This window comes from Nannospalax galili, unplaced genomic scaffold (assembly GCF_000622305.1).
Source record: "Nannospalax galili isolate Female #2095 unplaced genomic scaffold, S.galili_v1.0 scaffold259, whole genome shotgun sequence".
NCBI lineage: Eukaryota > Metazoa > Chordata > Mammalia > Rodentia > Spalacidae > Nannospalax > Nannospalax galili.
Genome location: NW_008344750.1, coordinates 2,148,509 through 2,175,134, shown reverse-complemented (window position 1 = coordinate 2,175,134; position 26,626 = coordinate 2,148,509). Strand labels below are relative to the sequence as shown.

The following is a 26,626-nucleotide window of genomic DNA, read 5'->3' as shown; positions in this document are numbered from 1 at the left end:
CAGAAACCCTGTCTCAAAAAAAAAAAAAAAAAAAATTTCTGTATATTTGTGTGTGTGTGTGTGTGCATGAGTATAATGCCTGCATGTATGTAAGTATACCCATGCTGTGCAATACCCTCAGAGATCAGAAAAGGGTGTCAGATTCCCCTGTAACTAGAATTAGAATTAACAGGTTGTTAGCTGCTATGTGGGTGCTGGGAAATGAACCAGAGTTCTTTGGTAGAGCAGTCATCAATCAAGCCCCAAATTTTTTAAATGCTGTGTAAGCAGGCATTTTGAACTACAAGGCGCTACCTGCAAGTTTGTAGGACCTATCTACTTCTTAGATAGGTAGTACAGTGCCAGGAAACAATCTGGGTCTATGGCCACAAGGCTCTGTGGTCAAAGGGCCTCCTGCAAATAAGCCAGGATAGATGTTCATTCAAGAGTTCCAGGAAACCACTAACTCCATGGAGTGCAGCTCAAAGGGCCCATTCACTTGCATTCTGCTCAGCCACATTCCTATGGCCTTAGTCATGGAGCACCATGAGGTCTATCAGTCTGTAGATTGTGCCCTGACACCATGCCCTGCTTCCATTACCAAAAAAGAGAGGCTTAGGTAGGGGAGTCCCCAAAGCCTCCTGGTACCCTTCCCTCCTGGAATGAGCCAAGGTAGTACTCTATGGGATTTCTTGTGCTTCCTGAGAAGTGCCTACCAGTGAGCTTGCTTTAGGCCTGAGATAGAGAAGCCCACTTCAGTAAATACTGGGCTCTTGGGTCAACTTCTAGCAACATTCAAAGGCAAATGTCAGAGCATAGAATTGCATTCAAGATGTGAGAGCCCAGCGGCTTGTAATGGAGCCTAGTGACAGACTGTAGAGGAAATGTTGAGGAGGGTGATGACTAGAATACTAGTTCTGTGACCTCAGAACTAGTATTTCTATGAACTCAGGATCGGTCTCACCTCTCTGAGACCTGAATAAAACTGAGCAACTGCAAATAAAAAGGTACTGGGAACTCTCAGGGACTTTAGGTATGTGTGATCCTCAAAATCAAATCAGCTTTGTTTAAAACCAGTCAACAGTTACCACAACAAGCTCTCACTTCCCTCCCTCCGAATACCCACCTCCCTGCAACAATACAACCCAAAAATAATAACCTACATCTGGACTGAACTCAAGGACCAGGACTGAGGCAAATGTTTTGCAGTCATCTTTGAACCACGTGATTATGGGTATGTGACTTACTCTCGGTACCTCCATTTACTCAAGGTTCAAACAAGAATACTCACATAAGGATTACCAAATTAAAGTTGGTAGTGCTCAAAACAGATAGATGAAGTCCTAGAATTAGTGTACAGACTTGGCAGGATTATTTATTAAATACATCTTAACACTCATTGTATCTCTGTGCTCACACTGGGTGAAGCACCTACCTGAAACCACTGTGCTAATCAGGTGACAGGTGACTTCAGGCCCATAAGAAACTACTACTCCATGCACTGTGGTCTTTGTTCTGTGGGATACGGCATGCTGAAGGCTTCTGGAGGGTCCCAATGGTTTAAAAAGTTTGACAAAATGCTTTTGTATGTTTACACACATGTATCTGAATGATGTTTCTATGTGGAATTCAGAAGTTAACCCCAGGTGTTAGTCCTTGCCTTCCACCTGGCTGGAGAGTCTCTCACTGTTGACTGCCTCTGGTGATTTTGTCTCAGCCTCCCATTTCCCAGTAGGGAATGCACTGGGATTACAGCCACCTGTGCTACTGGCTTTTGCGTGGATTTTGGGGATCCGATCTTAAAGACTTTACCCACTGGGCCATCTCCCCAGTCCAGAATGTTTTTTTTAAAAAAGAGAGACTAATACATGAAAGATATGATGGTTAACACAAATTTACACACAAACAAGACTGCTCAGATTTCAAAAGCTACACAGCACTGTGTAATGGGCACAGCTGGACAAGAGACAGGTTTTTTTACACTGCCTTCATAAGGGCCCAAGATTTTTTTTAATTAAAATTTTTTTGAGCCGGGCATAGTGGTGTACGCCTTTAGTCCCAGCACTTGGGAGGCCAGAGGCAGGCGGATCTTTGTGAGTTCAAGGCCAGTCTGATCTACATAGTGAGTTCAGGTCAGCTGGGACTACGGGGAGACCCTGTCTCAAAACAATAAAAAAAAATTGGGGGGGGGGGGGGAGAGTCTGGCCTAAAACTTGCTGTGTAGCTGAGGCTGACTCTGAAAATCTGATCTTACTGTCTCTACTTCCCAAGACCTGGGATTACAGGCATGTGCCATCATGCCAGGATTCAAAAGGTTTATTAGAGAGACCACAGCATGACACAAAATGATGAATTACAATAATCATATCCTATCAGCCAAGTGTCTACTTGGTACTACGAAACTATCCAGTAGGGCAGCTCTGGACTTCCAATTCCTAATGGGCTGCCTGAAGGACCTCAAATCAATAAAACAATAAAAATTTTCCAAAGACTGACTTGAAAGCTCTGCTACTCTTACCAATGTCTGAGAGAGAGAGTAGGGAAAAAAATCCTCCTAAAGACAATATGAATTTCCAAATTGATTAAGTGGGTAACAAATGCACAGGCAATGCCTGAGGTTCCAGTGAGGCTCCTGGAACTGGTGGTGGACAGGAGAGGTCCACTGGCAGGGACCTGACTGTAAGTTTCTCCCTCTACTTCTTCCTGCCACCTCTCTCCTTGAGGGCCAAGTGGATGACAGCACCATTGGCCATGTTGTAGTAAGCCAGTGAGTTGGAATCCTTGATGAAGATGCCCTAGAAGAAAGACATATGCCTTAAGAGTGTGGTACTTGGCCTTGACCACATTGCTGAGCTTCACTTTGAAAACTTTTAGCTACTTATAGTCTAGACTTCACTAATATAGAGGCTTAAAGGAAGATCAGGAGGTGAGTGGATTACGGAGCTCTAGTTCTCGCTACAAAACTTTTCCTTCCTTCCTTCCCTCCCTCCTTCCTTCCAACTAATGCAAAGGCAAGAGGCCTTTGTCAATACTTGGCTCAGTTCTCAACTCCCCAAGATGCTGATCTTAACCAACCCCAGGGGAAAGCTGACTCTCATATCACTAGGCCTTTATTGATCACCTCTTCCATCAGCCTCACTTTATAGAGATGAGGCCTGGAGGATGTAGAGAACATAGCACCCCTGGAAGACCTGGCAGACCCGCTTTGCATAGAGCCAGACTATCTAAGATCACATCATTAGGCTGGTACCAACACAGGGTCAAGAACCACTATGGCACTCTCAAGTCTTGCCCCCTAACCTAGTCTGGGTCATGAGGTAAAGGGTTTTATGGACTAGACTGTACTGTCAAGAGTCCAGCATTGTCAGGTTCACCAACAGTCCAGACACATAATTTCTAGAATGGACTCGGATGGCCATACCCAGGTCTCTCTCCACCCTTTGTTACAGATTGTTACTGGGACAGTAGAGTTGTAACCTAAGGGACATGACTGGGGTTAACTTACTTCATACTGTAGTTTCTGTTTTCCTGCAGGCATGCCTGTGGCTTCATGAATCTTTACTTTAATGACAGAGACCTGTGGGACCAAGAAGTAGTCATTCATCCATTTGCTAATGCCAACTGGAAAAAGCTGTCCCAACCCCTTGCTTCCTAGGCACCTGCACCAATTTGTGGCAGCAGTACTTACCTGGTCTGTGAGTGGTAGGGTAAAGACCAACACCTGTCCGTTCAGCTTCCATTCGGTCTTATCCTGCATGTTGGGCACCTGTACTTTGATGGACACCGGACCCTGCAAAATGGTAGGATCATTATACCTGAGAAGCCCTTATTGAAACTATACCATTAGTGGGCCCATTTTGACAATGACTCCTGCTGCTCTGGGCTCCCCCATTCTGTTCTGACTTATGACTGATGCCACTTGTGACACTGCCCAAGATTTCATTTCTTTTTTGTTTTGTTTTTTGAGACGGGGTCTCCCCATAGCCCCTGATGGTTTGGAACTTGCTTTGGAGACCAGGCTGGCCTCCATCTCACTAAGATCAGCCTGCCTCTGCCTCCTAGTGTGCCCGGCTACTTTTGTTTTGATTTTTTTAGACAAGAGTATCACTATGTAGCCCCAGATAAGCCTCATATTTGAGGTACTCCTCCTGCTTTTGGAGTTCTGAAATTGTAAATGTACACTACCATGCCCATTCTCATTTCTCTTCCTTAAACAGACCTCTGTCTTGCCTTCCAGTGAATTTGGAGCTCAGGTGATATAGATAGGTGAAATGTTCTGCAACCCCAAAAAGTACCAATAGGGGAAAGAATATGGTCTGTGAAGTCCTGAGATCCCAACTTAGCTCCAGAGTTGATAAGACACCTAAGTTCAATGCCACTTGCCCATGAAACAGGTTCCTGGGTAAACAGAGAACAGCCTGTGAAGTTAGCTCTGCCCCAAACCTTTGGTAGGTGCTCAAGAAATAGATTCTAGTCTTGGAAAGAAAAAAAAACAGATTTTGTCAAATCTACTTGGGTAGTGGGAGCTGGGACTGTTTCTACCTCCTCACTGAAGCTTAATAGATTTTGTAGGGACTGGCAATGTCAAGGTGAGATCCTTGTTCCAACACCCTAACAGACTCTCATCCTAACAGGCAGCCCTTCCAGAACTGGAGCTGGGGGGAGATCTGTGCCTGGAACTTCCTCCAGCTGTCTGGTGCTGTCATCACCCAGGCCATGTTATCTAAGCAGCTGGATCTCCAAGTTGGTCCAAATAGCCAGGCGTGGTGACACACACATTTAATCCCAGGATTCAGGGAGCAGAGGCAGATGGTTCTTTGTAAGTTCAAGGGTAGCCTGGTCTATATAGCCAGTTCCAATCAGCTGGGACTATAGGGAGACCCTGTCTCAAAAAATACAAAAAAAAAAAAAGGGGCTGGAGAGATGGCTCAGCGGTTAAGAGCACTAACTGCTCTTGCAGAGGACCTGGGTTTGATTCCCAGCACCCATATGGTGGCTATGAACCGTCCTTAACTCCAGTTCCAGGGGAATCTGACGCCCTCTTCTGACCTCTGTGGCACTGCACGACACGGGTGCACTCACATATATGCAGGCAATACACTCATACACGTAAAATAAAAACAAAGTCCAAATAACTGAATAACCACTACAACCACTATCACCACCATTTTTTGCCCACCAACTTGATCTTACATTTAATACAGGCCCAGAAACCTCCAATGGTTTATCTACATCCCAGAAGCTAAAATCACAGGAATGGTTCAGAGTGGGAGACCTGAACAACTCCCTTCCCACTGCCAGACACTCCAGGGCACAGACAACATTCTGGATCACAGACCTTGTTCCTACGCAGGAACTCTTCCTCAGGCATGAGGCTGTCCTCTGTCTTCAGTTTCTTGGAGGGAGGCTCATCTTCCATGGGAGGTGGGGGGTGCACAGGAGGCATTGGGGCTGGGGCTGGTACAGGAGCCACAGGTGGGGCAGGCACAAAGGCTGTAAAGACATGGAACAGCTCTGTGAGTAAAGAGGGGGCCCAAGGACCAAAAGTAGGATTGGTGTGATTTTGTGAGGGGAGATTATAAAAGCATCCTTATAATGGCTCCTTAGAAGTGTATAGTACCACTCCTTGATAAGTCTGGAAACCAGCAGGTTCCTTGGCAAGGGACCATGGGAGGCTGCCCAGATTAGGCAGCAGGGACTAGAAGCAGGGCAAGACTGATGAACTGAGTAGGTACAAGCTAGACAACAGTCATCTGTCAGGCTTCTGAGCCTGTCAAGGGACTGACCTCAAAATGTAGACACCGGCTATATCACCTTAGTCTTTTGTCTCCCCTAGGAATTGTGGTTCCCAGTTCCCAGCTTGGAGAGCTTTCATGTGCAAAGCCTGGGCTTTCCTCTGGGATGGACACCTAGTTGCAACTGCCGCCATTAACAAGAGCCATGGCTCTGCAGACAGTATTTGGCCTGTGATTCCTGACCCAGTAGATGGGAAAGCAATACTACAAACTGACCTGTTGGCACAATCATGGGAGGTGGGCGGGGTGCCATGATAGGAGGTGCCGAGGGAGGCATGGGCACCACATTGATTCTTGGTGCATGAATGATGGGTGGCATGGGGGCAATCACTGAGCCTGGGGGCAGCCGGACCACGGATGCCATTGGTGGCCGGGGCATGACAGGTACTGCAGATACAACTGTGGTACGGACTGGAGGCGGCATCTGGTGGGGAGAAGGGAGGAAAGAGACCCACAAGTCACAAGAAGCCAAGGCTTGGCTTCAAGGACACATACAGCTAGCACCTAGCCACTGACTCTGTTGACAATGAAACTGAAGCCTCATGTCAGGCCTATGACAGAAACTTGCTGCTCAGAGTCCCAGGGTAATACTCTGGGTTCAGATTCAATCAGCTTTTCATGACAAACAGTACCACTAAAGGGGCTGATCTTGAGTCAGCCTCCTGGATACAGGTCAGGAGTTCTCAAAGATCTGTTGAGCCTACAACTCTTCCCTGCCTCAAACCTGTTTCCCACATTTGCCACTCAGCTCCCATTCTGTCCCAATTCTCCTCTGCAGGTGGAAGATCAGTTTAGAAGTTCCATTTCTATTTAAAGGATCCTTTCTTTTTCAACCTGGCCAACTAGCCTTCAGGCCACACTCTAAACAGTTGCCCCTCTGAGACAATAGCATAACCCCACCCCAAGAACCAAAGTTTAAAATACTCACTGCAGGTGGCCGGGGCACTGATGTGATGGGGGGTGCTGAACTTGGGATGTTGGTGGCTGAAGATGGAGGTGGTGGCTGCTGGGGGATTTCATTGGGTTTGCTAGGGCCAATCTTTTCCTTGGTGTCATCTTCTGGTACCAGGCCCTTAGCCTTGTGGATGGCCTCAATCTGCTCCTGGAGGGTGATATTGGCCTGGGCAGCCTGTTGGGTCCGGGCCATGCTGCCTGAATGGCCATCCCAGGTTACCTGCAAGAGAAAACAAAGATACAACCCATCAGGACTCCTGGAACTGGGCCCAAAGATGGGAGACAGAGGGACAGGGAAGGGACCAGGATTCACTGGACTTGTACCTTTTCCTCTGGCTTCTGGATCTCCTCCTCACCAATCTTCTTGCCAATGGCTGTTTCTTCTACTCCAAAGATATCAGTACGTCGTTCAGCCAACTGCTTTAAGCTGCTCTCAATATCCAGACCTATACAAAACAGAATGGGAGGAGTGAACAAGAAGTTAAACCTAGTACTCTTCTGATTAAGTTAGCAGCTTTCTAAGAATGCAGGGTGGAGGCTGGATCCATAGCACAGTGCTGACTCTTGGCCCTAACATGTCACTCTTAACCTGTAAGTCTAGGGAGGCTGCCAGACTAGCAATAAGCTTAAAGACCCAGTGCTTGTCCAACCCCTCTTACAGGACTAAAGACCCATTCCCTAGCCCTTGGCAGCTCCCTCTTATCTTGATGCTTCATACATGGTAATTAAGTTGGTGTCACTCAAGGAGAAAGTATTCCAATCAAGAGTCCAATAAAGCAAAGGAATAAGCATGCCTCCCAGTTCCTGCCAGATCTTGCTATAGAATATCAACAGGCATGTGACATCTGTATCTGTGCCAGCTTTTGGAAGATTCCTCTGGAAAACAGGGAGTTCTTTTTTAACACTATCACTCAAACTTTCACTGACCTCAACTGTTCTCTGTTTGCATAAAGCAAGCTATGGGCTGGCAAACCCCAACTTACCTGGTGCATAAACCTCATCATCACTCTGTTTCTCACGGATGGAGCGGTCCCGCTGCTCCAGCCAGCGGGGGTCGAGAAGCCCAATGCGCATATGTTCTTGCATTTTGCTGGCAGGGATCTTTTCCCCAGTGATGGGGGACACAAGATATTCATCAGGAGCAGGGGCTGGAGGGAGGGGCTTGGAAGCTAAAAGAAACAGAGATGTCTAAGTGAGAATACCAGGTGGAAGTTGATATTAGGAGTGTGGTACAGAGTTGGTGATGTGGCTCGGTGGATAAAAATGCTTACTCCACAAGCCTGATGACCTGAGCCTGATCCCCAGAACTCAAAATGGAAAGAGAGAGAGTGCCTGAAAGTTGTCCTTTGACCTTATCATGTGCTCTGTGGCATTAGTGTGCCTGTGCATGCAAACACAAACAGGACAGACAGACAGACAGACAGACAGACACACACACACACACACACACACACTCTCTCATTCACTCATTAAGTAAGTCAGTAAAACTTCAGGAACTAGAAAGATGGCCCAGTGGTTGAAAACACATATTACTCTTGTAGAGGCCCTGAGTTCAGCTCCCAACACCCAAAATGGGCAGTTCACAACTACCTGTAAGTCCAACTCTGGGGAGATTTGATGACTCTGGCCTCCGTGGGCACCCACACAAATGTGTCAAACCCATATTCAGACACACATAAACACATAATTAGAAACAGTAAGTCTTTTTAAAAAGGAGAGGTGCATTCTGGCATCATTCATTAGAAACATCCATTCAGTGCCACCCCTTACATCAGAAACTGGAAACGACTATATTCTATTCTCCACCTTGAGGTCTATACTATAGGTATCACCTCAAGCCCTCCTAGAAACAGTCCAGAACACACAAGACCATGCAGGACCTTCTTGGACAGTCAAGGACTGGGAGGCAGGTCGTACCTTTGGGATCATAGTCCTTTCGGACAATGACTTGGTCTGGAGTTGGGGGCAAAGGCGGAGGCATTGGTGTCTCTGGGGGTGGGGGCACTTTTTGTCCTTCTTCTTCATCATCTGAACCCTGAAAATTAAAGCAGTGGCAGAACTCAGGGAAGCCACCTCCCCAAAGCTGAGCTTTGGCAGTTCTCAGTGTGGCAAGGAGCCTTGGCCTCTGCTAGCCAGTATCCATGTGCTAAGCCTCTGGGAGCAGCTGAGGCCAGCAGGCAGAAGGCCAAGCTGCTTCCTCATAGCATGAATGGGAGCGCGTCAGAACCATGGTGCTAACACTCTTCCCAGGCATTTGCAGCAGTTGGCACCAGGCGGTCCCAAGAGGCCAAGGGCACTTAACTTGCAGAGGAGGGGCACAGGGGACGAGTCAGCACTCAATGGTAGCTGCTCTGGGGGCAATGCTGGGAGGGAGAGAAAAAGTCAATTCCCATAGACACTGGAGCCCTTTCTTCTCAGGCTGCACACAAATTCTTTCTGAGGGGGGAAAACAGCTTGGCTTTGGACTCTGTGCCTACTTGGAAGGCCAAGCTGGAAGGGGGTAGGGATGTCTGAAAGATGTGTAGGCTACATTTAGAAAAGCTTTGGGAATTGCTGATCCTTTGGGCCCAAGAGCTCAAAAGGCATCAAAGCACAGGGTAATACAGTAGTCCCTTAACAGGACTGGTGGGGGTTTGTTGGGAGGTCTCTGAACCAAAGGAAAAGCCACAGAACAACGTTGGCACAACTTTCAGATCCTTGCCCATGAATCAATCTTTGTTGCTGGAGTTGGGAAGAAGTGTCATGCTGCCTGGGCTTGGACAACTTTATAAATGGCCTGGCCTTGTCCAGGGCCCACCACCTTTTCAGTCCCAAAAGGAGGACCACCTTGGACTCAATGAAGAGCATCACCTCCTGGGCTCCAGGGGAAAGGTCAGGCTCAAGTCACCAGAGAGTTTACCTCATCCATGTCCTGCACTTGAGTGTCCTGATCCAGTTGGGAAGGAGGTTCCTCAGCTTTCTCCTGTTTCTCATCTTCTTCATCAGACTCCACCTCCATTTCCACCTCCTCACTTTCCCCAAACTTCTCATAGCGCTCCTGAATGAGGATTCGGGCTCCCAGTTCCTCTGGTGTGGTTGGGGGAGGGAAATTCCCTAAAAGGAATGAGCTAGAATCAAAAGCATGCCTTGTCCTGTCTGTGAGCTCCCCAAGAGCTCAGGAGTTGTCTAATTTCACTATCTGTAAAGGACATCAGGGTCTAACATAGTAACAACTTGTTGAATTGCATTTAATTTGGGCAAAGTCGTAGAAATTAAGCCTTCTGGGAGCAGAGGTAAACAAACACTAATAAGGTCTCATGACAGATTTGACTGCTCCCTGGGAACACCAGGACTCCTGGCTCACATCTGTCCTCTAGACCTACCTTGCTCATTGGGCTGGAAGTCCACTGTCTCTACCACCACAAAATCATGCCAGTCGATCTGAGCATAGGCCACCCGCTCCTTCTCTTTCTCTTCCTCTTCCTTCTTTCTCTCACGCTCCTGAAACTTGGCCCACTCTACTCGGTAACACACCTGTGGAGATCAGAAACAGCATTGTTTTCAATGAGGCTCCAGAGCAATCAAAGTTAGCATCTCCTTCAGATCAAGATGCTGTTGTGCCCATAAAGGGAGTGTCCAGTGTTCCAACAGAGTTGACAAGGGGGCTCTGTGCTCCCAGTAGCAAACTTTCCTCCAGAAAGTCTGCATGAAAACCTAGTATCTAGTACTGTAAACCTTGTCAAGAGCTGGTGGCTGAGAGGTTACAGGCTCTAGGGGGAAACCTACTATTGTTTTGCTAAATGGTCATGTTGTCAAATTGCATTCTAAATGCTATTTGCATCATAGATTAGTAATACACTCAGTACAGAAGCTTTTTATTAAAGCTAGTAGTGCTTACTGCACTCATAACTGGTCAAATGAAGAGAATAAACGACAGTAAAATACTCAGCCCTAAAGGGGACATTCTTATTATTCCTCGAAAGGCTCAGAGAACATTGAGGAAGAAGGGGACTGAAAGAATCTCAGAACCAGAGGATAGGGAGATGTGTGACAAAAAGGCATCTTCTGGACATGAGGTGGCCCTGCACTCATGAACTCACTGCAACTGTAGTTACGTACACAATCAACATTTCATTATAAATGTGGACTACTGGTAATTAACGGTGGCTGGGTGCAGGTGTCATTTTCTTTAGTGGTGTAGCCACTGGTAAGGTGGCCATGCTCCAAAAAGTAACCGCCCACCCATGCTTATGCAACCAACTCTAATTAAACACAGAGGGTCACACCCAAAAAAGACATGAAAGGAAGGGGCTTGTTGGGGAAGGTTTTCAGTGGGTAAAGGAGGGGGGATGAAAGAACACAAGGGGTTGAAAACATCTAAAATTCATTATGTACATACCAAGTTATTAAAGATTATTTTTTAATTAAAAAATAAAAGGGGTTAGAGATTTAGCTCAGTGGTGGAATACTTGTCTAGCAAGCACAAGGCCCTGAGTTCAGTCCTCAGCTCTGAAAATTCCCAGCACTCGGGAGGCAGAGGCAGGCGGATCTCTGTGAGTTTAAGGCCAGCCTGGTCTACACAGTGAGTTCCAGGACAGCGGGGGCTATACAGTGAGTTCCAGGACAGCTGGGGCTACAGGGAGACCCTGTCTCAAAAAAAAAAAAAAAAAAAAAAAGAAAAAAGAAAGAAAACCAGCCAGCTGTGGTGGCCCACACCTCTAATTCCAACACTTGGGAGGCAGAGACAGGCGATATCTATGAGTTCAAGGTCAGCCTGGTCTACATAGTGAGTTCCAGTCCAGCTGGGGCTACAGGGAGACCCTGTCTCAAAAAGATGAAACAAAAAAAGAGAGAAAACCTAATATCCTCAAAAACAGCTACAATCTATGCATCTAAGAAAACAGAAGCCTGAAAACCCAGGACTTAAAAGGCACCTATCACCAAGGATCTACTTGGGAGATGTCTTTCTGCCTAGAGTAGAAAAGAGAGCGCCCCCTCTAAAGCTTTTAGAGAGCAAAGCAGATTTGGTCTCTGTAGCCACAAGGCTTTTCTTCTCACCATCCTGTGACTAAGAACATAGCAACAAAGCATAGGCTATCCCTTCGCTGAGATTTGGGGACCAGAAGTGTTTTTAATTCTGGAATATTTGCACAGATATGATGAGTGAGATAAACCCTGCGAATGGGACCCATATCTAAACCCAAACTCCATGTATGTTTCATATGCACATCATACATACAGCCTGAGGGCAATTTTAGACATTTTTAGTGTACCTGCATTTTTTTTATTTTTATTTTTTTGGTCTTTTTAAGTCAGGGTCTCTCTGTAGCCCCAGCTGTCCTGGAACTCACTATGTAGACCAGGCTAGCCTTGAACTCACAGAGATCCGCCTGCCTCTGCCTCCCGAGTGCTGAGATTAAAGGTGTGCGCCACCACACCTGGCTGTGCCTGGATTTAAAAAAAAAATTTATTACATCTCATTCGATGTACCTGCATTTTTAATGTAACCCACCACATGAGGTCAGATGTGGATTTTGCACTACTGATGTCATGCGACACTCAAAAAGTTGCAGATTTTGGAATGGTTTAAATTTCAGATTAGGGGGGTGGGTATGGTGGCCCACATCTTTATTCTCAACACTGGGGAGGCAGAGGCAGGCCCATCTCTGTGAGTTCCAGGCCAGTCAGGGATACACAGTGAAACTGTCTCCTCCTCCCACCCCTCGCCCTCACCAAATTTCAGATTAGGGAAGGTCAAATCAGTACTGCCTTAGAGATGGTTTCCAGACACAAAACAAAGCCCACATAGTAGACCTTTGGTAACTTGTTACAAGAAATCCTATTCTGTTTACCTGGTCCAAAACTTCTCGAGGGTTTTCAGCTTCTTTCCTGAGCTTTGCAAATAAGCCTTTGGGTGGGATCAAGATCTGAAACAGAAGAATTAGAGCAACTATCAGTTTATCACAGCACAAGACAAAGAAGTAGCCTCGAAGGGTCTGTCACAGGGCACAGGAGATGGGATTCTAACTCCCAAGGATGGGATCTCAGCTCCACTTGGTTGTGGGATTCTGGGCAAGTTAGTTAATGACTAGAATTTGTGTTTCTTTCTCCAAATGATGACACTACTATTTAGCGTTAGCATCATTTAGCACCTTTAGAGAAGATCATTTCCATGATTCCCAGAAAAGTATGCAAAGCTTCAGCTGGGCCTCCCCTACTGTCCTGTTTAGAACCACAGCCTACCTCCCCTGCCTTACTACCTCATTTCCTGGCCCACCCCCTGCCACGTTTTGAGACAGGGTCTCACTATATAGCCCTGGTTGGCTGCAAACTCGGAGATCAGGCTGCTTCTGCCTCATGAGTGCTGAGATTAAAGGCCTGTGCCACCATGGCCAGCCCAAACCCTGCCTTTTATCTATAGTATCTATCATCATCTGACATACAGTTTCACTGCTTAACTCCTCTCCACTAGAACGGAAACTCCACGATGGCAGATTTCTATTTTCACTACAAGACAGATTTCTGTATTTTCACTACTGGCACCCCAAATAATGTCCCAATAGTATCTACTTCTACTGATAAAGTAACTCAGTTTTGCCTTGCTCTTCCTTATTCCTCTACCCTTGGAATCTACCTGCCATTACATGTCCCATGGGTAAACACCAATGCCTTCAAATTACAATAGTCAATGCCAATACCCAAATTCAGAGGAACAAAAAGTAACAAATGAGACCAGGGGACCTTTCACCATGGAAGTAGTCCAAATTTAACCAGGTCCTTACTTAAAATTGATACTGTGTACTTATAGTAACCCTTTGTCTTTGGGTCTTCAGTGATTGTTAGCCCAGGCTATTCTGAAACTAGGAAGCCCAGGCTGTCCTGGAACTCACTATAATCAGGAGTACCAAATCAAAGGTGTATACCATAATGCCATGCAATCAGTCATGACTGCAGCAGTACAGCCTGGTAACTAAGATCTTAGGGTTAGGAGCAAAAAAAAAAAAAAAAACAAACCCCCAAAAAAATCTTTTTAAAATTGCTGGATTTCCAGTCTTCCAGTCCCAGCTCTGCAAGCTCCTATTACCCTACCCATAAAAATTTCTCTATAAAGTGAGAACAGTGGCTACCTTAAACACTTAGAGAGATTGGTTGAAATCTCAGCACTACTATTTACTAGCCTGAGACTATGGAGACCATTTTCTTTCTTGTTTTTAACCTTTTTTTCCCCAGTGCTGAGAATGGAACCCAGGCCTTATGCACAGGAGGGAAGCACTCTACCAGTGAGGTATATACCTAGCCCCATGACATCATCTTTCTTATCCCATTTCTGCTTATGACAGCTGGGGACAGCACTTATCTCATGGGATTTTTCTGAGAATTAAATTAGTTAATAGGAAGTAATTGTTAAGAGGCTGCTTCTCAGGTCATGTACTAGACAAAATGTACATATGCCTAAAATCAGCCAGGCTACCTGGTCTTGTCACACAGCAGGCAAACACCAAACAGTTTGCAAAAAATATGTTTCATGTCTCTTTAAGGACAAAAGGCTCTACTGAATTTAAAGAAACAACAAAAGCTGGGCATGGTGGTCCATACTTTTAATCCCAGAGGCATGAAAGTCTCTGTGAGTTCTAGGCCAGCCAGGGTTAGGGTTACAGAGAACTTGTCTCAAAAATAAAAATAAAATGAGCGTGGTGGCGCACGCCTTTAATCCCAGCACTCGGGAGGCAGAGGCAGATCTCTGTGAGTTCAAGGCCAGCCTGGTCTACATAGTAAGTTCCAGGACAGCTGGGGCTACAGGGAGACCCTGTCTCTAAAAGACCAAAAAAAAAAAAAAAAAAAAAAAAAAAAAAAAAAAAAACAGAAAAAAAAAAAAAAAAAAAAAAAAAAAAAAACAAAAAACAAAAAATACCCAGAAACAAACAAACAAAAAAACCCCAATAATGTATTTAGGGCAAGTGAAATGGCGCAGTGGTTAAGTGCTTGCCATGCAATTCTGATGACCTGAGTTCCATTCCAAGACCCCACAGTGGAAGGAAAGAACTGAGTCCCAAAAGCTATTTTCTGATCTCCCAAAGTATACCATGGCATGCAAACATATGCTCACTCCTGCATGCTCGTGCTCACTCTCACACACACTAATAAATGTAAAAATTTTCAAAGATTTTACATTAAAATAGGGATTCACATTTGCCCAGAGGCCCCAGAAAGCAACAGTGTCCTTGTTCACAGTTCATGGATATAGTATTCCCAGTGTTGAGATGTTGCCCTCCCAGGGCTCACCCTCAGCCCCCAACTCAGCACCTTGGTATACTGCTCCACCAGCTTTGTGAAATAGTTGAAGAGACTGTGCTGCGGCCGGAGAAAATCAAACTGGTAGTTGCGCTGCTCTTTCTGCATCAGCTGTGTCAGAAACTGGCGCCCATTCCTGGCCACAAACTGAGCTGTCAGCTTCACCACATCCAGGTCAAACGCTGAGATGGAGGGGGGGTCAGCGATGAACTCAAACTCAGGAGGGGGCTCCTTGGGTACAATGGTCTCTTGGATCACCTGGGCTTGGACCTAAAGACGTAGCATGTGTGAGGCAAGAGGAATAGGGGTAGAATAGCTTTCCCCAGCTGGATGACCACAGACCTCTATGTTGTTTATTAATGGCACTTGCTTTGAAAGAATGCTGACCCTAAGAGAATCAATTTCTCACCCAACTGTGCCTCAACTCCCTGAACTGCTTCAAGTGAAACCATCTATAATCTCTGCTCCTGTCTTGAAATCAAAGGCCTAGTTAAGTAGCAAAGAAATGACAGGAGCTTAGCCTTTTAAATCTGATCTGAGGGCGATGGAAACACAGTAAGGCTCACATGCGTGTCATGAATCCCACTGTATTCCATGACCCCCAAGTGAACAATGTGGCAGAAAGAACAGGTACTGTGAATGCTTTTTATAAACGAGGTAACTATGGGGCTGGGGCTGGAGAGATGGCTCAGCAGTTAAGAGCACTGGCTGCTCTCGCAAAAGACCTGGGTTCAGTTCCCAGCACCCACACAGCAGTTAACAACCATCTGAAACTCCAGTTCTTGAGGATCTGACGCCCTCTTCTGACCTCTGTGGGCACTGCACTTACTTACATGCAGGCAATATACTCATACACAGAAGATAAAAATAATGTTGCCAAACAAGACTGCCTTTTCCACCAGTTTGGGAATGGTGCAAAGAGAGATCAGCCCAGTTTGACATAGCAGACACAATGTGTTAGCCCTATCTTCACTGACATTCTTAATAGTCCCTAGTGCTGGCTTCAAGACTCCTGAGTCCAGCACAAGAAGGGTAGGGGCGTTACAAGGCTGCATTAGTCAGGCCAAGAGGTTGTTCATATGCTACAATACTAACCCTTATGCCATGGTCAGAGTCTTGGATAAATCACATTTGGCCAAGCCTCAGCTTTGCCACCTATGAAACAGTCAATCTGCTGGGCTCCTCATGAAATCCCAAAAGGAGTCTAAACATCTGAGTCCAGGGCAGAGCTTGAGCAATCAGTGCTCAAGAAGTGCTATTTATCATCAACACCTAGGTATGTGTCCCTGGAAGATGAAAACTTTACTCTTGTTCCTGGTGGTTGTGAGTGTCGACAGCAGAGGTAACTGTACCCCCATCCCTACCCATCCTTGCCTCCTTCTTGACCCAGGGAGAGGGACTGCAATTCAAACCTTCTGGGGCAGCTGCTGTTGGGTAGTTTGCTGCTGCTGCTGCATGACCTTGGGGATGGCAGCAGAGGGCTCCTGAGCCTTCCCCTCCTTGAATTCGCTGACCTTGTGGCGGTAGTAGGCATGGTAAGGGTCATTGGGGTTTAGGAAGTTGAACTTGGGGTTGTTGATCTCATTCTGTCGTATCCTAGCTTCAAATTCAGGCCCATTTCTGCAAACAAACAAGCAAACAAATAAGCAAAACCAAAGAGCACATACCACCACCCAACGTTGTGGCTATTCAGATCTAAATCACCAACCATTTCAGGTTCCTTGACACCACCCACTAACTGTACCAGTCCATCCCTCAGGATAAGAGAGTTCCTCTGTGAGCTTCCAGGCACTAAGGGTCAGTGCCACTTGCAGCCTGGTCCAGGCTGCCTCTACCACAGTCATTCCTTAGCTCCTCTGCCACTTCTGTAGTATCCCAGCTGGGTGATATGCTTTTTCTTTTTTTTTTTGGGGGGGGGGGTCTTTTTGAGACAGGGTCTCCCTGTAGCCCCAGCTGTCCTGGAACTCATTATATAGACCAGGCTGGCCTCAAACTCACAAAGATCCACCTGCCTCTGCCTCCCAAGTGCTGGGATTAAAGGTGTGCGCCACCATGCCCGGCATTTTTTTTTTTTTAACGTAATAAAATTTATATACTTTGGAGATGAGGATGTGGCACAGTGGCACAATGCATATCTAACATGCACAAGGCCCTGAATTTGGTCTCCAGCACCACAAACAAAGCAGCTAATGAGACTTAATGCCTTGCCAAATACTGCCTAAAATCACCTCATTTACTAATTGGCAGGGAGTCACAAAGGAAAAACTGCTCTATAAGGGCTCAGATTTACGAGGCTATGGAGGAAGATTCAGATGACAGGGGTCTAAGATTGGCTGGGATGTCCTCCCACTGCTCTCTTCAACTGGGATGGTTCTGTAGATAACATACCATACCCTGAACTTGCATGATTTCAAAATCACAGGATAAGGGCCTGGTAAGATGGCTCAGTGGGTAAAGGCGCTTCCTGATAAGCCTAACCACCTGAGTTTGAGCTACAGCGTCCACATGGTGGAAGGAGAGAACTGACTCACAAAGGAAATGAAAAAAAAAAGTGTCCTGGTCACCATGTTCAGGGAATCTTGATTTTTAGAACACCAGTGGTTAATAATTTAAGAGGCCATACTTTTTCCCCCATTTTTGTTTTGTTTTTAAAGATTTATTTTTATGTGTTTGATTGTTTTGCTTGCATGTATGTAAGTGTACCATGTGTGCAATGCCCACAGAGGCCAGAAGGTAGTATAGACCTGGAACTGGAGTTACAGATGGCTGTTAGTTACTATATAGGTGCTGGGAAGGATCCTCTGCAAGGACAGTCAGTGCTGTTAATGGCTGACTGTTAATGGCTCCGGCCCCCTCCTTTTTGTTTTTTTAAGATAAGGTCTCATGTGGTCCAAGCTTAGACTGGCCTTAAAATTCCTGATTTGCTTGCCTCCACCCCCTTAGAAGATTATAGAAGTGTGGCATCAAACCCAGATGAAAGTGTCACACTCACATGTAACACCTTTGTCAACCAAAAAGCACACAAACCTTAAAAGACACAACATTTGGGCACATTCAGTTTTCATGTTCACTACTTATTCTAACTCAGGGCAAGGTACCAAAGAACTTGCTTTGCTTTTCCCAAGCATAAAATATGACTAACATCAAATTCCCTCTGTACCTTGAGGTGTTATTGAGAAGATTTATTTAACCATTATTTAAGAAGATGCCCAAGTCCTTTTGAATCAGGCTGTAGCCTGCAAACAAAGAGGGCAGTTACTACTATAGAGCCTAGAAGGGGGTAATTCCACCAACATTGGAGATGCCTCGGACATTAGGAAAGGTTGAAAGGGTTTCTACTGCTTCTCTGGTTAGAAATCTTTACTCAGAGGCATCCTAAATACACCAAGCCATGGCTCTTGGAACTGTTGCCAGTCAGGTTACTCTATTTTCCTAAGACTTTCACATGCCCTGGGTCTTATAAGTTAAATAGAACAGAAGACACAATGCAAGCAATTTTGTGCTCCAGATTAGCCCCCACAAAAATGTGTGTTATCCATGGCATAGACTGGAAGATGTAGCCTCTAGCAAGGTCTGGTCACACCCTGTAGCGTGACTAATACCATGAGGTCTCAATATGACTGTGGATTATTTCAAATAGAACCTCATGCTTTGGAAAGAAGCATTTTTGTACCTCCCTACAAAATGTAAACCACACACAAGCAGGATAGAAACAGACTTGGATCCTGCTGAACCGGGTCACTATGCCCGGCAAACACCCATGACAGACCAATGGCTTCTAGAAAAGGGGGTTTTTGTTGTCTCCTGCATTGCTGCCTCTTAAGCTGTAGCCTCAACACATCTGGGAAAAGTCGAAAAGATACAATGAGAAGGCAGAAGTGTTCATTCCAATAAATTGTGTTGCTTTAAGCTGGTTTACTGTTAATTTTAGAATTAGAGCCTTCAACACAAGGAATAGATTTTAGCAGAAAAAGATGTAATTCTGACTCATCCCAGCAGGTGGGATTTTTTAAAAAGTAATTTAGCTTTTTGACAGGAAAATACAGGAAAGGGGAAGATCTAACAATCTAACCCACAGAAAAATAGCTCCTTTTGGCTGGGCGTGGTGGTGCACGCCTTTAATCCCAGCACTCGGGAGGCAGAGGCAGATGGATCTTTGTAAGTTCGAGGCCAGCCTGCTCTACATAGTGAGTTCCAGGACAGCTGGGGCTACAGGGAGACGTTGTCTCAAAAAGACATTAAAAAAAAAAAAAAAAAAAAAGCTCCTTTTCGATAGTTGGACTTGGTAGCAGAAACCCATTGCCTGCTCCAGAATATGTGTAGCCTGACAGCAGCAGAGCAAAGACCTGCACACTGTCTTTCTTCAAGAGCAAGATCATGGCGTGCTCCTTCATTGCAATGTACGCAAAAGCAAGTTCAGAGTTATTTACAACTGTGTGCTGTACCCATGTGTGTACAGGTATGCTCACCAGAGCGTGTAGAAACCAGAGGTATCTTCCTCTATCATTTTCCACTGTACTTTTTTGGGGGGGTCTTTTTTTGAGACAGGGTCTCTCTGTAGCCCCAGCTGGCTTGGAGCTCACTATGTAGACCAGGCTGGCCTTGAACTCAGAGATCCACCTGCCTCTGCCTCTCCAGTGCTTGATTAAACGGGTGCGCTACCACACCCAGCTCCGCTGTACTTTTTGAGACAGGGTCTCTTTCTTCACTGTGCCTGAAGCTCACCACTTCTGTTAGGTTGGCTGGCCAGTGGGCCCCCAGGTTTGCCTGTCTCCTCCTACCAGGGCTGAAGTTACAGTGATGTACCACCACATCATGCTTTTACATGGATGCTGGAGATACCAACTCAGGTCCTCATACTTGAGCAGCAAGCACTTTACCCTCTGAGCCATCTCAAACTTAAGATTTTTAGAATGCCTACAAGAGTGATCTTTATGGCTAAAAACCCATCTAGAAACATGGTGTAGTTCATTTGTTTGTTTTGTTTTACAGTGCTAGGGATGGAACCCAGGCCCTTGTACATGCAGGCATATACTCTTTATCACTAAGATATACACCCATTCATTTTGTTTATTTTCCTTTTATAAGATAGAGCCCACTGTATAGTCAACCTGGTCTCCTAAACTCCTGCCTCCGCCATCCCAGTGCTGGGACGACAGGTGTGAGCCACTATGCCCAGTAATGTGTATTTGCTTTTTTATGGTCTTTTTGAGACAGGGTCTCCCTGCAACCCCAACTGGCCTGGAACTCACTATGTAGACCAGATTGGCCGAGATCTCACAGAGATCCACCTGCCTCTGCCTGGGATTAAAGGCATGTGCCACATGCCTGGCTACCCTTTTCTTTCAGAAAGACCAAAAAAAAATTTTTTTAATATTTTTGTGTATACAAGTATACTGCCTGCATATATGTAAGTGCAACCGTGTCCTACAATGCCTGAAGAGGTCAGAAGAGGGCGTTGGATCCCCTGGTACTGGAGTTACAGATGGTTGTTAGCCACCATGTGGTTACTGGGAACTGAACCTGGGTCCTCTGCAAGAGCAGTCAGTGCTCTTAACCAATGAACCATCTCTTCCGTCCTGTCTACTGTATTTTTTGAGACAAGGTCTCTCACTGGACCTGGAGCTCACAGATCTGGCTAGACAAAGGGATTACCTAGGTTCTGGGGATCTACCAGTCTCTGCCCCTCAGCACTGGGGTTACAGATGCAGGGACTGTCATAATGCCTGGCTCTTATATGGTGCTAGGGATCTGAACTCAGATCCTTATGGTTGTGTACAAGGCACTTTACTTCTAAGGAAATAATCTAAAAGGGAAAGAAAATGCTCAAACTCCCTTTACTGTGTCATTGGCCAAGTGGAAACGCTGGAAACAATAGCAAAGGTAACAGAGAAGATGGCTAAATTAACGGGGGCCCATAGCCTGGACATCATGCATCCTCTCAAAAGCAGACGTGCAGCATGAGGGGGATCACATAATGTGGGGAAATGTTTACAGTTTACTATAGAAGGGAAAAGTGAGATATGACAGCATTTCTGCTAGTATTACAGTGCTCTGGAAAGGATGCCCAAGGTCAGAAACAAACAGGAAAAGTGAAAACAGATGGCACAGATTATTCCGATAGTAAAATTGGACCAATTCTGTTAACATTCCTTTCATATTTACTATCATTTCAGAAAGGGGAAGGCATAAGAGTTGCTATGAAACATTAACCAGTTAAACACAACACCCAAACTGCCCTAATCATAGAGCAGCTTACAGCTGAAAATCCAGGCTAATTAAGGCCTTCCGCTGGGTAGCGCACACCTTTAATCCCCACACTTGGGAAGCAGATCTCTATGAGATCAGGGCCAATCTTGTCTACATAGTAAGACCTGAAAAGGAAGGGAGGGAAGAAGGGAGGGAGAGAAGATGGAAGGGAAGGAAGGAAGGTGGAAGGGAGGGAGGGAGGGGAGGGAGAGAGAGGGGGAGGGAAGGTAAGCTAGCAGGCCCTTAAATTGAGATGAACTCCTATAGAGTAGACACTATGAAAGACATCAACCAACATAGTCTTTTTCAATGCTTCATTGTATTAGGAAGCTGGGAAAGGAATATTTATTAAATGATACAAGCTGGTAGAGCTGCTCAAGGGAATGACTGTCAAGGTGCAGGCCCCAGACAGCACCTACTCCTGTACACTCTGCTTAGAGCCAGCTACTAAAGCCATGTAAGCAACGCAGTTTAGTTCCTCAAGAGTATCCATAAATCCACATTTATTGGGAAATCACCTTTTTAGTTTAAAAAATATTCTAAGGACAGACAAAACATCTGTCAACTAGTTATAGTCTGCTGGCTGCCAAAAGAATACTTTATAAATGCCCTATGCCAAGGGATATGTTGATCTTTGGAGTCAAGTGGCCCTCAAGAAGATTCTAAGGATGTACCCCTAAATAGGATGGGGAAGCTGGAAGGAATGCTGACCAATTTTCATCCCATCTGGGAAGACAACTAGCACTTGCATGTCGTATCTAAATTGGATTAAGCCTTATCAGCTTACTCTTGCCTCACTGACAACCTGGCAACAAGTTAGCATTTTACTCAATTTTGTAATGGTCATGTGAGACTCTGTGAAAAGTAGTACTTACATAATGAAAATAATCAACTTCCCCTTTTATTTTCCTTAGGCCAGCAGCTCAAACAGGGAAGAGTATGCATGCACATATGTCTGTTACAAAATAGCTCTCCAGAAATGTCCTCTGGCTTGTTTTAGAAGCAGAGGCTCCTGATGACTATACAGCTGGGGTATGGCTCTCGCTGTGGTTACTGGTGTGGTATGTCAACAATACCAGTCCTGTTTATTTTCTACCTAATTGTCCTACTGTGGTTCTGGAAGAACTAGCAGGCCTAAGCCAAGGTCTAAAGTCTAGGCTGACCTTGTGCTGTTTCAGGAGCCCTTCATACTACAATCTTCCCTGACCCACTGTGTAGAAGCAGTTACGTTACCTGGCCACAAAGCTGGCAGTCTTGTCAACAATATTCCTGACTTCTGGAGGAGGGTAAATAATCCCCACCACTGGCTTTGAAGGGGTGGAATCCTCCTTTGAAGACGGTTCTTCTTCAACTGGCTGTGAAAACAGGAAAAGAAGTAAGGTCTTCAAGTCCCTACTCTACTCCTCAAACATTCCTTCAGGATACCACTGAGAGCATAGGCTTTGTCCTGCAAGCTTCCTTGGGTACCAGAAAGAGTACAAAAATGTGGTTCTCCTAACTGCATAGTGCTTGCCTGGGTCATTTCTAGGAACCAGGGAAAAGAATAGCTTCCTTGGCTCCTCTAGATACTGTCCAATAAAACCAGATAGCTACAGTTGTTTCAGTGCTAGGCGTGGGATTACATTCAGGCCTCACACATACTAACTAAGCATACTACCACTCAACTACATCCACAGTCCCCAAATCAGCATTTTTACCAAGGGCCCATGTAATTTAGACCCAAGGATGTTGACTAAAATCTAAGAAACCATATTCCAGAATCTGGAAGGCCGTGTCTTTACCTCTGCACCCAGCACTGTGCCTGGCATGGAATACTTAATGACTGTCAAGAAACATGAGCATGGGGGAGGTAGGTAGGAAGGAAGGTAGATAGGTAGAGGTAGGTCAGATTCAGGAACTTCTAGCTGGTAGCTTTCTGCCTTAACTTCCCTTTTCCTATACATCCATTCCATAATCCTAGCCACTATTCAACACAAAAATATTTTGTGACACTTCACTGGAAAATGCAACATCAATGGCCCAGTAAGTTCCCATATCCTTTATCTAGCAGCTTCTTCCTCTCAGTTGAGTCTATCACTTTAGAAAAATATGGTCTCTTCCCTGCCTTCAATGAAGTTTTCTGCTGCTGTTTCTCCTGCTTCTTCCTCTGGCTGAACATCCTTACTCCCTCATCTCCTACTTGGTTTCTTTTCAAGTGTTCTTGTCCAAGTCAAAAACAACTACCTAGAGCCAATTACAGCCATAGTTGCCTACCATTACAACCTAGTCTCCATTTCTGACTTCCATTTCACCTCTTCCCTATAATGTTGGAGGCCCCTGAAAAAGTTTTGTGCTCTCTTCATAGTATTCACACTGTCCTCAGTTGTCCTTGACAACTATGTTCTCCACTCCCCTTCTCCAATTTAGGCTGAAAAAAATCCCAGCCAAACCAATTTCCTAGATAATATCACAGAGCTTTGGGCCCAGCAGAGTCCTGGGCACTTTCATCTCTATGACTGGCTTTCCAGTCACAAGCCAGAAATCTAGACTCCCCCTCATCCTTCCTCGGTCTTTGCTCAGTAACACTGATTAAACATAAAGTACATCCCAGAAACCTTAAATGTATTAATTCTTACCACCCTGACAACAGCCCTATGAGGCGTACTACTACATATGACAGAACTGAGGAAACGCACGCTGATGTCCCTCAGGCTGAATCACTTTGGCTGGAGAGCCTGTGGCACCAGTCATTCTGTTATAAGCACCTGGCCATGCCTCTTGCCCTAATCTAAATCAGACCCTCAACATCTCTTGAACAGGATCATTGTTTCTTATCCTCCTCTCAATTCTTCCCAACAACTGTCTGCCTGAGTTTTTGATACACAAATGTCACTATCCAGTTTAAAATACTTCCTACTGTGTTCAGACACATTAAAATCCTAAGAATTACATCTCCTGTTACCATTATGCCAAATGTGTATTCGTACCACACTTGCTCATGTGCCCTTGACCAGAGAGGCACCATCTGATCCTTACTTTGGTTTTGTACTTATTATTGTCTGGTATAACCATGACTGTTTTTTCCCACTGCTTAGGAATATGCCAGAAATACACACAGGCACATAATTATTTGGAGAAAGGGTATGGGCCTCATTTGTCATGTTCCATGTTGTATTCAGAACCCAAAGCATTGATAAGCATATAGTATGTGTTTCAATATATATATATATATATATATATATACACACACACATATGCTGAGTGAATAAAAAATCCCCACACACACACCAAAAAAAAGTTCCCTTTCCCCCATCGCTCTTCTGGTAAACTCCTATTCATCCTCCCAAAAAAGCAATTTATAACTGTGGCGGTTCATGTCTTGAGTCCCAGGACTCAGGAGGCAGAGGCAGGCAGATCTCTGAGTTTGAGGCCAGAATGAGCTACACAGTGAGGCAGGGATACAAAGTTGAGATGCTGTCTCAAACAAAACAAAATACAACTTCTAACACCTGTGGATTTCCCTTACCAGCATCTATTCCTCTACTCCAGCAGTACTGATTATATTACTGGCTCATTTATAGTCAATTGTACTGCAGTTATTTACGGACATCATTCCTCCTCAGTTGTTTGAAAGCTTTGCGGGGGTCTCACTATGTAACCCAGGTTGGCCTCCAACTCATGAGCCGCATAATCCAAACTCTCTAGGATTACAGATGTGACAACTGCCCAGCTTTGAAAGTTTTTTAAAGGTTGGCTGGCACTTTTATCATTTACACCGATCTAGACAAACACTGAGTATTCATGTATGTCTATCTTCCAACTCGTCTAAGAGATCTCAGAAGGCAGGGGTTATGCCTCATTCATGCTGTTAATGTTGGGAGAATGGCTCCTTGTCTGGATTAGGGTAAGCACCTAGCAGGTCCTAAGAATATCCATAAAATATACAGTGCAAGCTTGGAAATTAGTACTAGGCGAAGGCCGGTAGGCCCAACTGCCAAAACTGGTGTATAGGCTGGCCCAATGCTTCTCTCACTTCCATAAATCACACTGAGATTTTGTTAAAACGCAGATTCCTACTTCGAAGGTCTGAAGACTTCCTATTTCTAATGCATTCTCAGGTGATGCCCGCACTACTAGTCCGCTGGCTACTCAGAGAACTACTGCTCTAGAGGGCTTTTTGCGACCAGAAGGCAGCGCAGCGCTCTCGCCCAGCCTCCTGGGACTTGCAGTCCCTCCGGGCTGTCCAGGAGGGCGGCCGCTGTTTCCTGCTGGAGGACAGGAGCGCCCGCGCGCGAGGGGAGGGACAAGGCCTAGGCTCGGGCTGCAGGCTGCGGTGCGGGGAACGCAGTACCTGTTTGGGCTCAGTGGCTACTGGCGGTGGCGGGGGCACCGCCTGCACGGGTCCGGCCGGCATGACTGCGACACTCCCGGCAGCCAGTCCGCCTCGGGGTAGACAACCGGGGCTCCGTCAAGGATAACCTCCCCACACCGACTCTACGACGAGACAGCAAGATGGCGACGGCCCAGCGAGTCGCCGTGGAGGCGAGGCTGACGCACTTCCGGTCCCTCCCTCTAGCCTCGCGTACTTCCCGCCCCTCCCTAGAACAAGGCGGTACGCTACACAGTTGCCTTGGCAGCGGCACGGACGCCCACCTAAGGGTGTTCAGGCATCCCAGGGGCCGCGGGTGCTCCAGGGGGACGTTCTGGGAGCCGACCAGATACCAAAGCTGAGGCTGCGACGCCGGAGACAAGTGAGCCATTCTGCATTGTCGAACTCACCTCGAGACCCTAGCCAGTCCCTCGCTCCCTGCGACCCCGACTTTCAAGTTCCGGTGCCCCCCTTCCCCCTCCCGGCCCCCCAATCCCCGCCGTTTTTCGCTTCGGAACCATCTCCTGATTCTGCCTTACAGGCCCCACACCGTTTATTCTTATGGGTCTTTTCCGGTGGGCCTGTCTTTTCTAGGTTGCACCCTTAACTTCCATAGCTCGGTCCTCAAGCCTCACCCGACATCCTCAAATCTTAGCTGTGCCACTTCTAACGCCCACAGGTGCAGTCCTGCAGACCAATCCCCTCGCTTCCCAGAGGCACATCCCCCACAGCCCGCTTTTCTCTGTCCCGAGATCTTCTAGTCCCTGTCCCCTCTCCTCTTCCCAACTCCAGATTACGGGGAACTGACTCTAAACCCAGTTCTTGGGGGACTTTACCTGCGAAATGGGACAGCGATAGTAAGTTGTTTTTTGTTTGTTTTTTCTTTGTCTTTTTGAGACAGGGTCTCTTTGTAGCCCCCGCTGTCCTGGGAACTCACTATGTAGACCAGGCTGGCCTCAAACTCACAAAGATTCACTTGCCTCTGCCTTCCAAGTGCTGGGATTAAAGGCGAGTGCCACGAGGCCGGCAA

The 26,626-nt window shown here is 46.1% G+C and overlaps 2 protein-coding genes across 4 annotated transcripts in view; one reads left to right on the top strand and one right to left on the bottom strand.

Annotated features, from left to right (window-relative positions):
* Nucleotides 1-2,279: 2,279 nt before the first annotated feature.
* Sf3a1 (splicing factor 3a subunit 1) lies at nt 2,280-25,758 on the bottom strand. Its single transcript, XM_008841062.3, has 16 exons — nt 25,579-25,758; nt 22,482-22,603; nt 16,412-16,619; nt 15,012-15,269; nt 12,560-12,634; nt 10,091-10,241; nt 9,628-9,821; nt 8,646-8,763; nt 7,712-7,897; nt 7,053-7,174; nt 6,703-6,948; nt 5,991-6,198; nt 5,318-5,472; nt 3,668-3,769; nt 3,485-3,556; nt 2,280-2,774 (listed from the first exon to the last, which is right to left on the bottom strand). The coding sequence occupies exons 1-16, from the start codon at nt 25,639-25,641 to the stop codon at nt 2,673-2,675; spliced, it is 2,382 nt and encodes a 793-aa protein (XP_008839284.1). The 5' UTR covers nt 25,642-25,758; the 3' UTR covers nt 2,280-2,672.
* The window catches only part of Ccdc157 (coiled-coil domain containing 157), a 28,918-nt gene continuing 27,978 nt past the window's right edge, over nt 25,687-26,626 (top strand). For all 3 annotated transcript variants that reach the window (XM_029567327.1, XM_008841065.3, XM_008841064.3), the window contains exon 1: nt 25,687-25,978. The gene's annotated coding sequence lies outside the window, so the exon portion shown is untranslated. The remainder of the gene's footprint in view (nt 25,979-26,626) is intronic.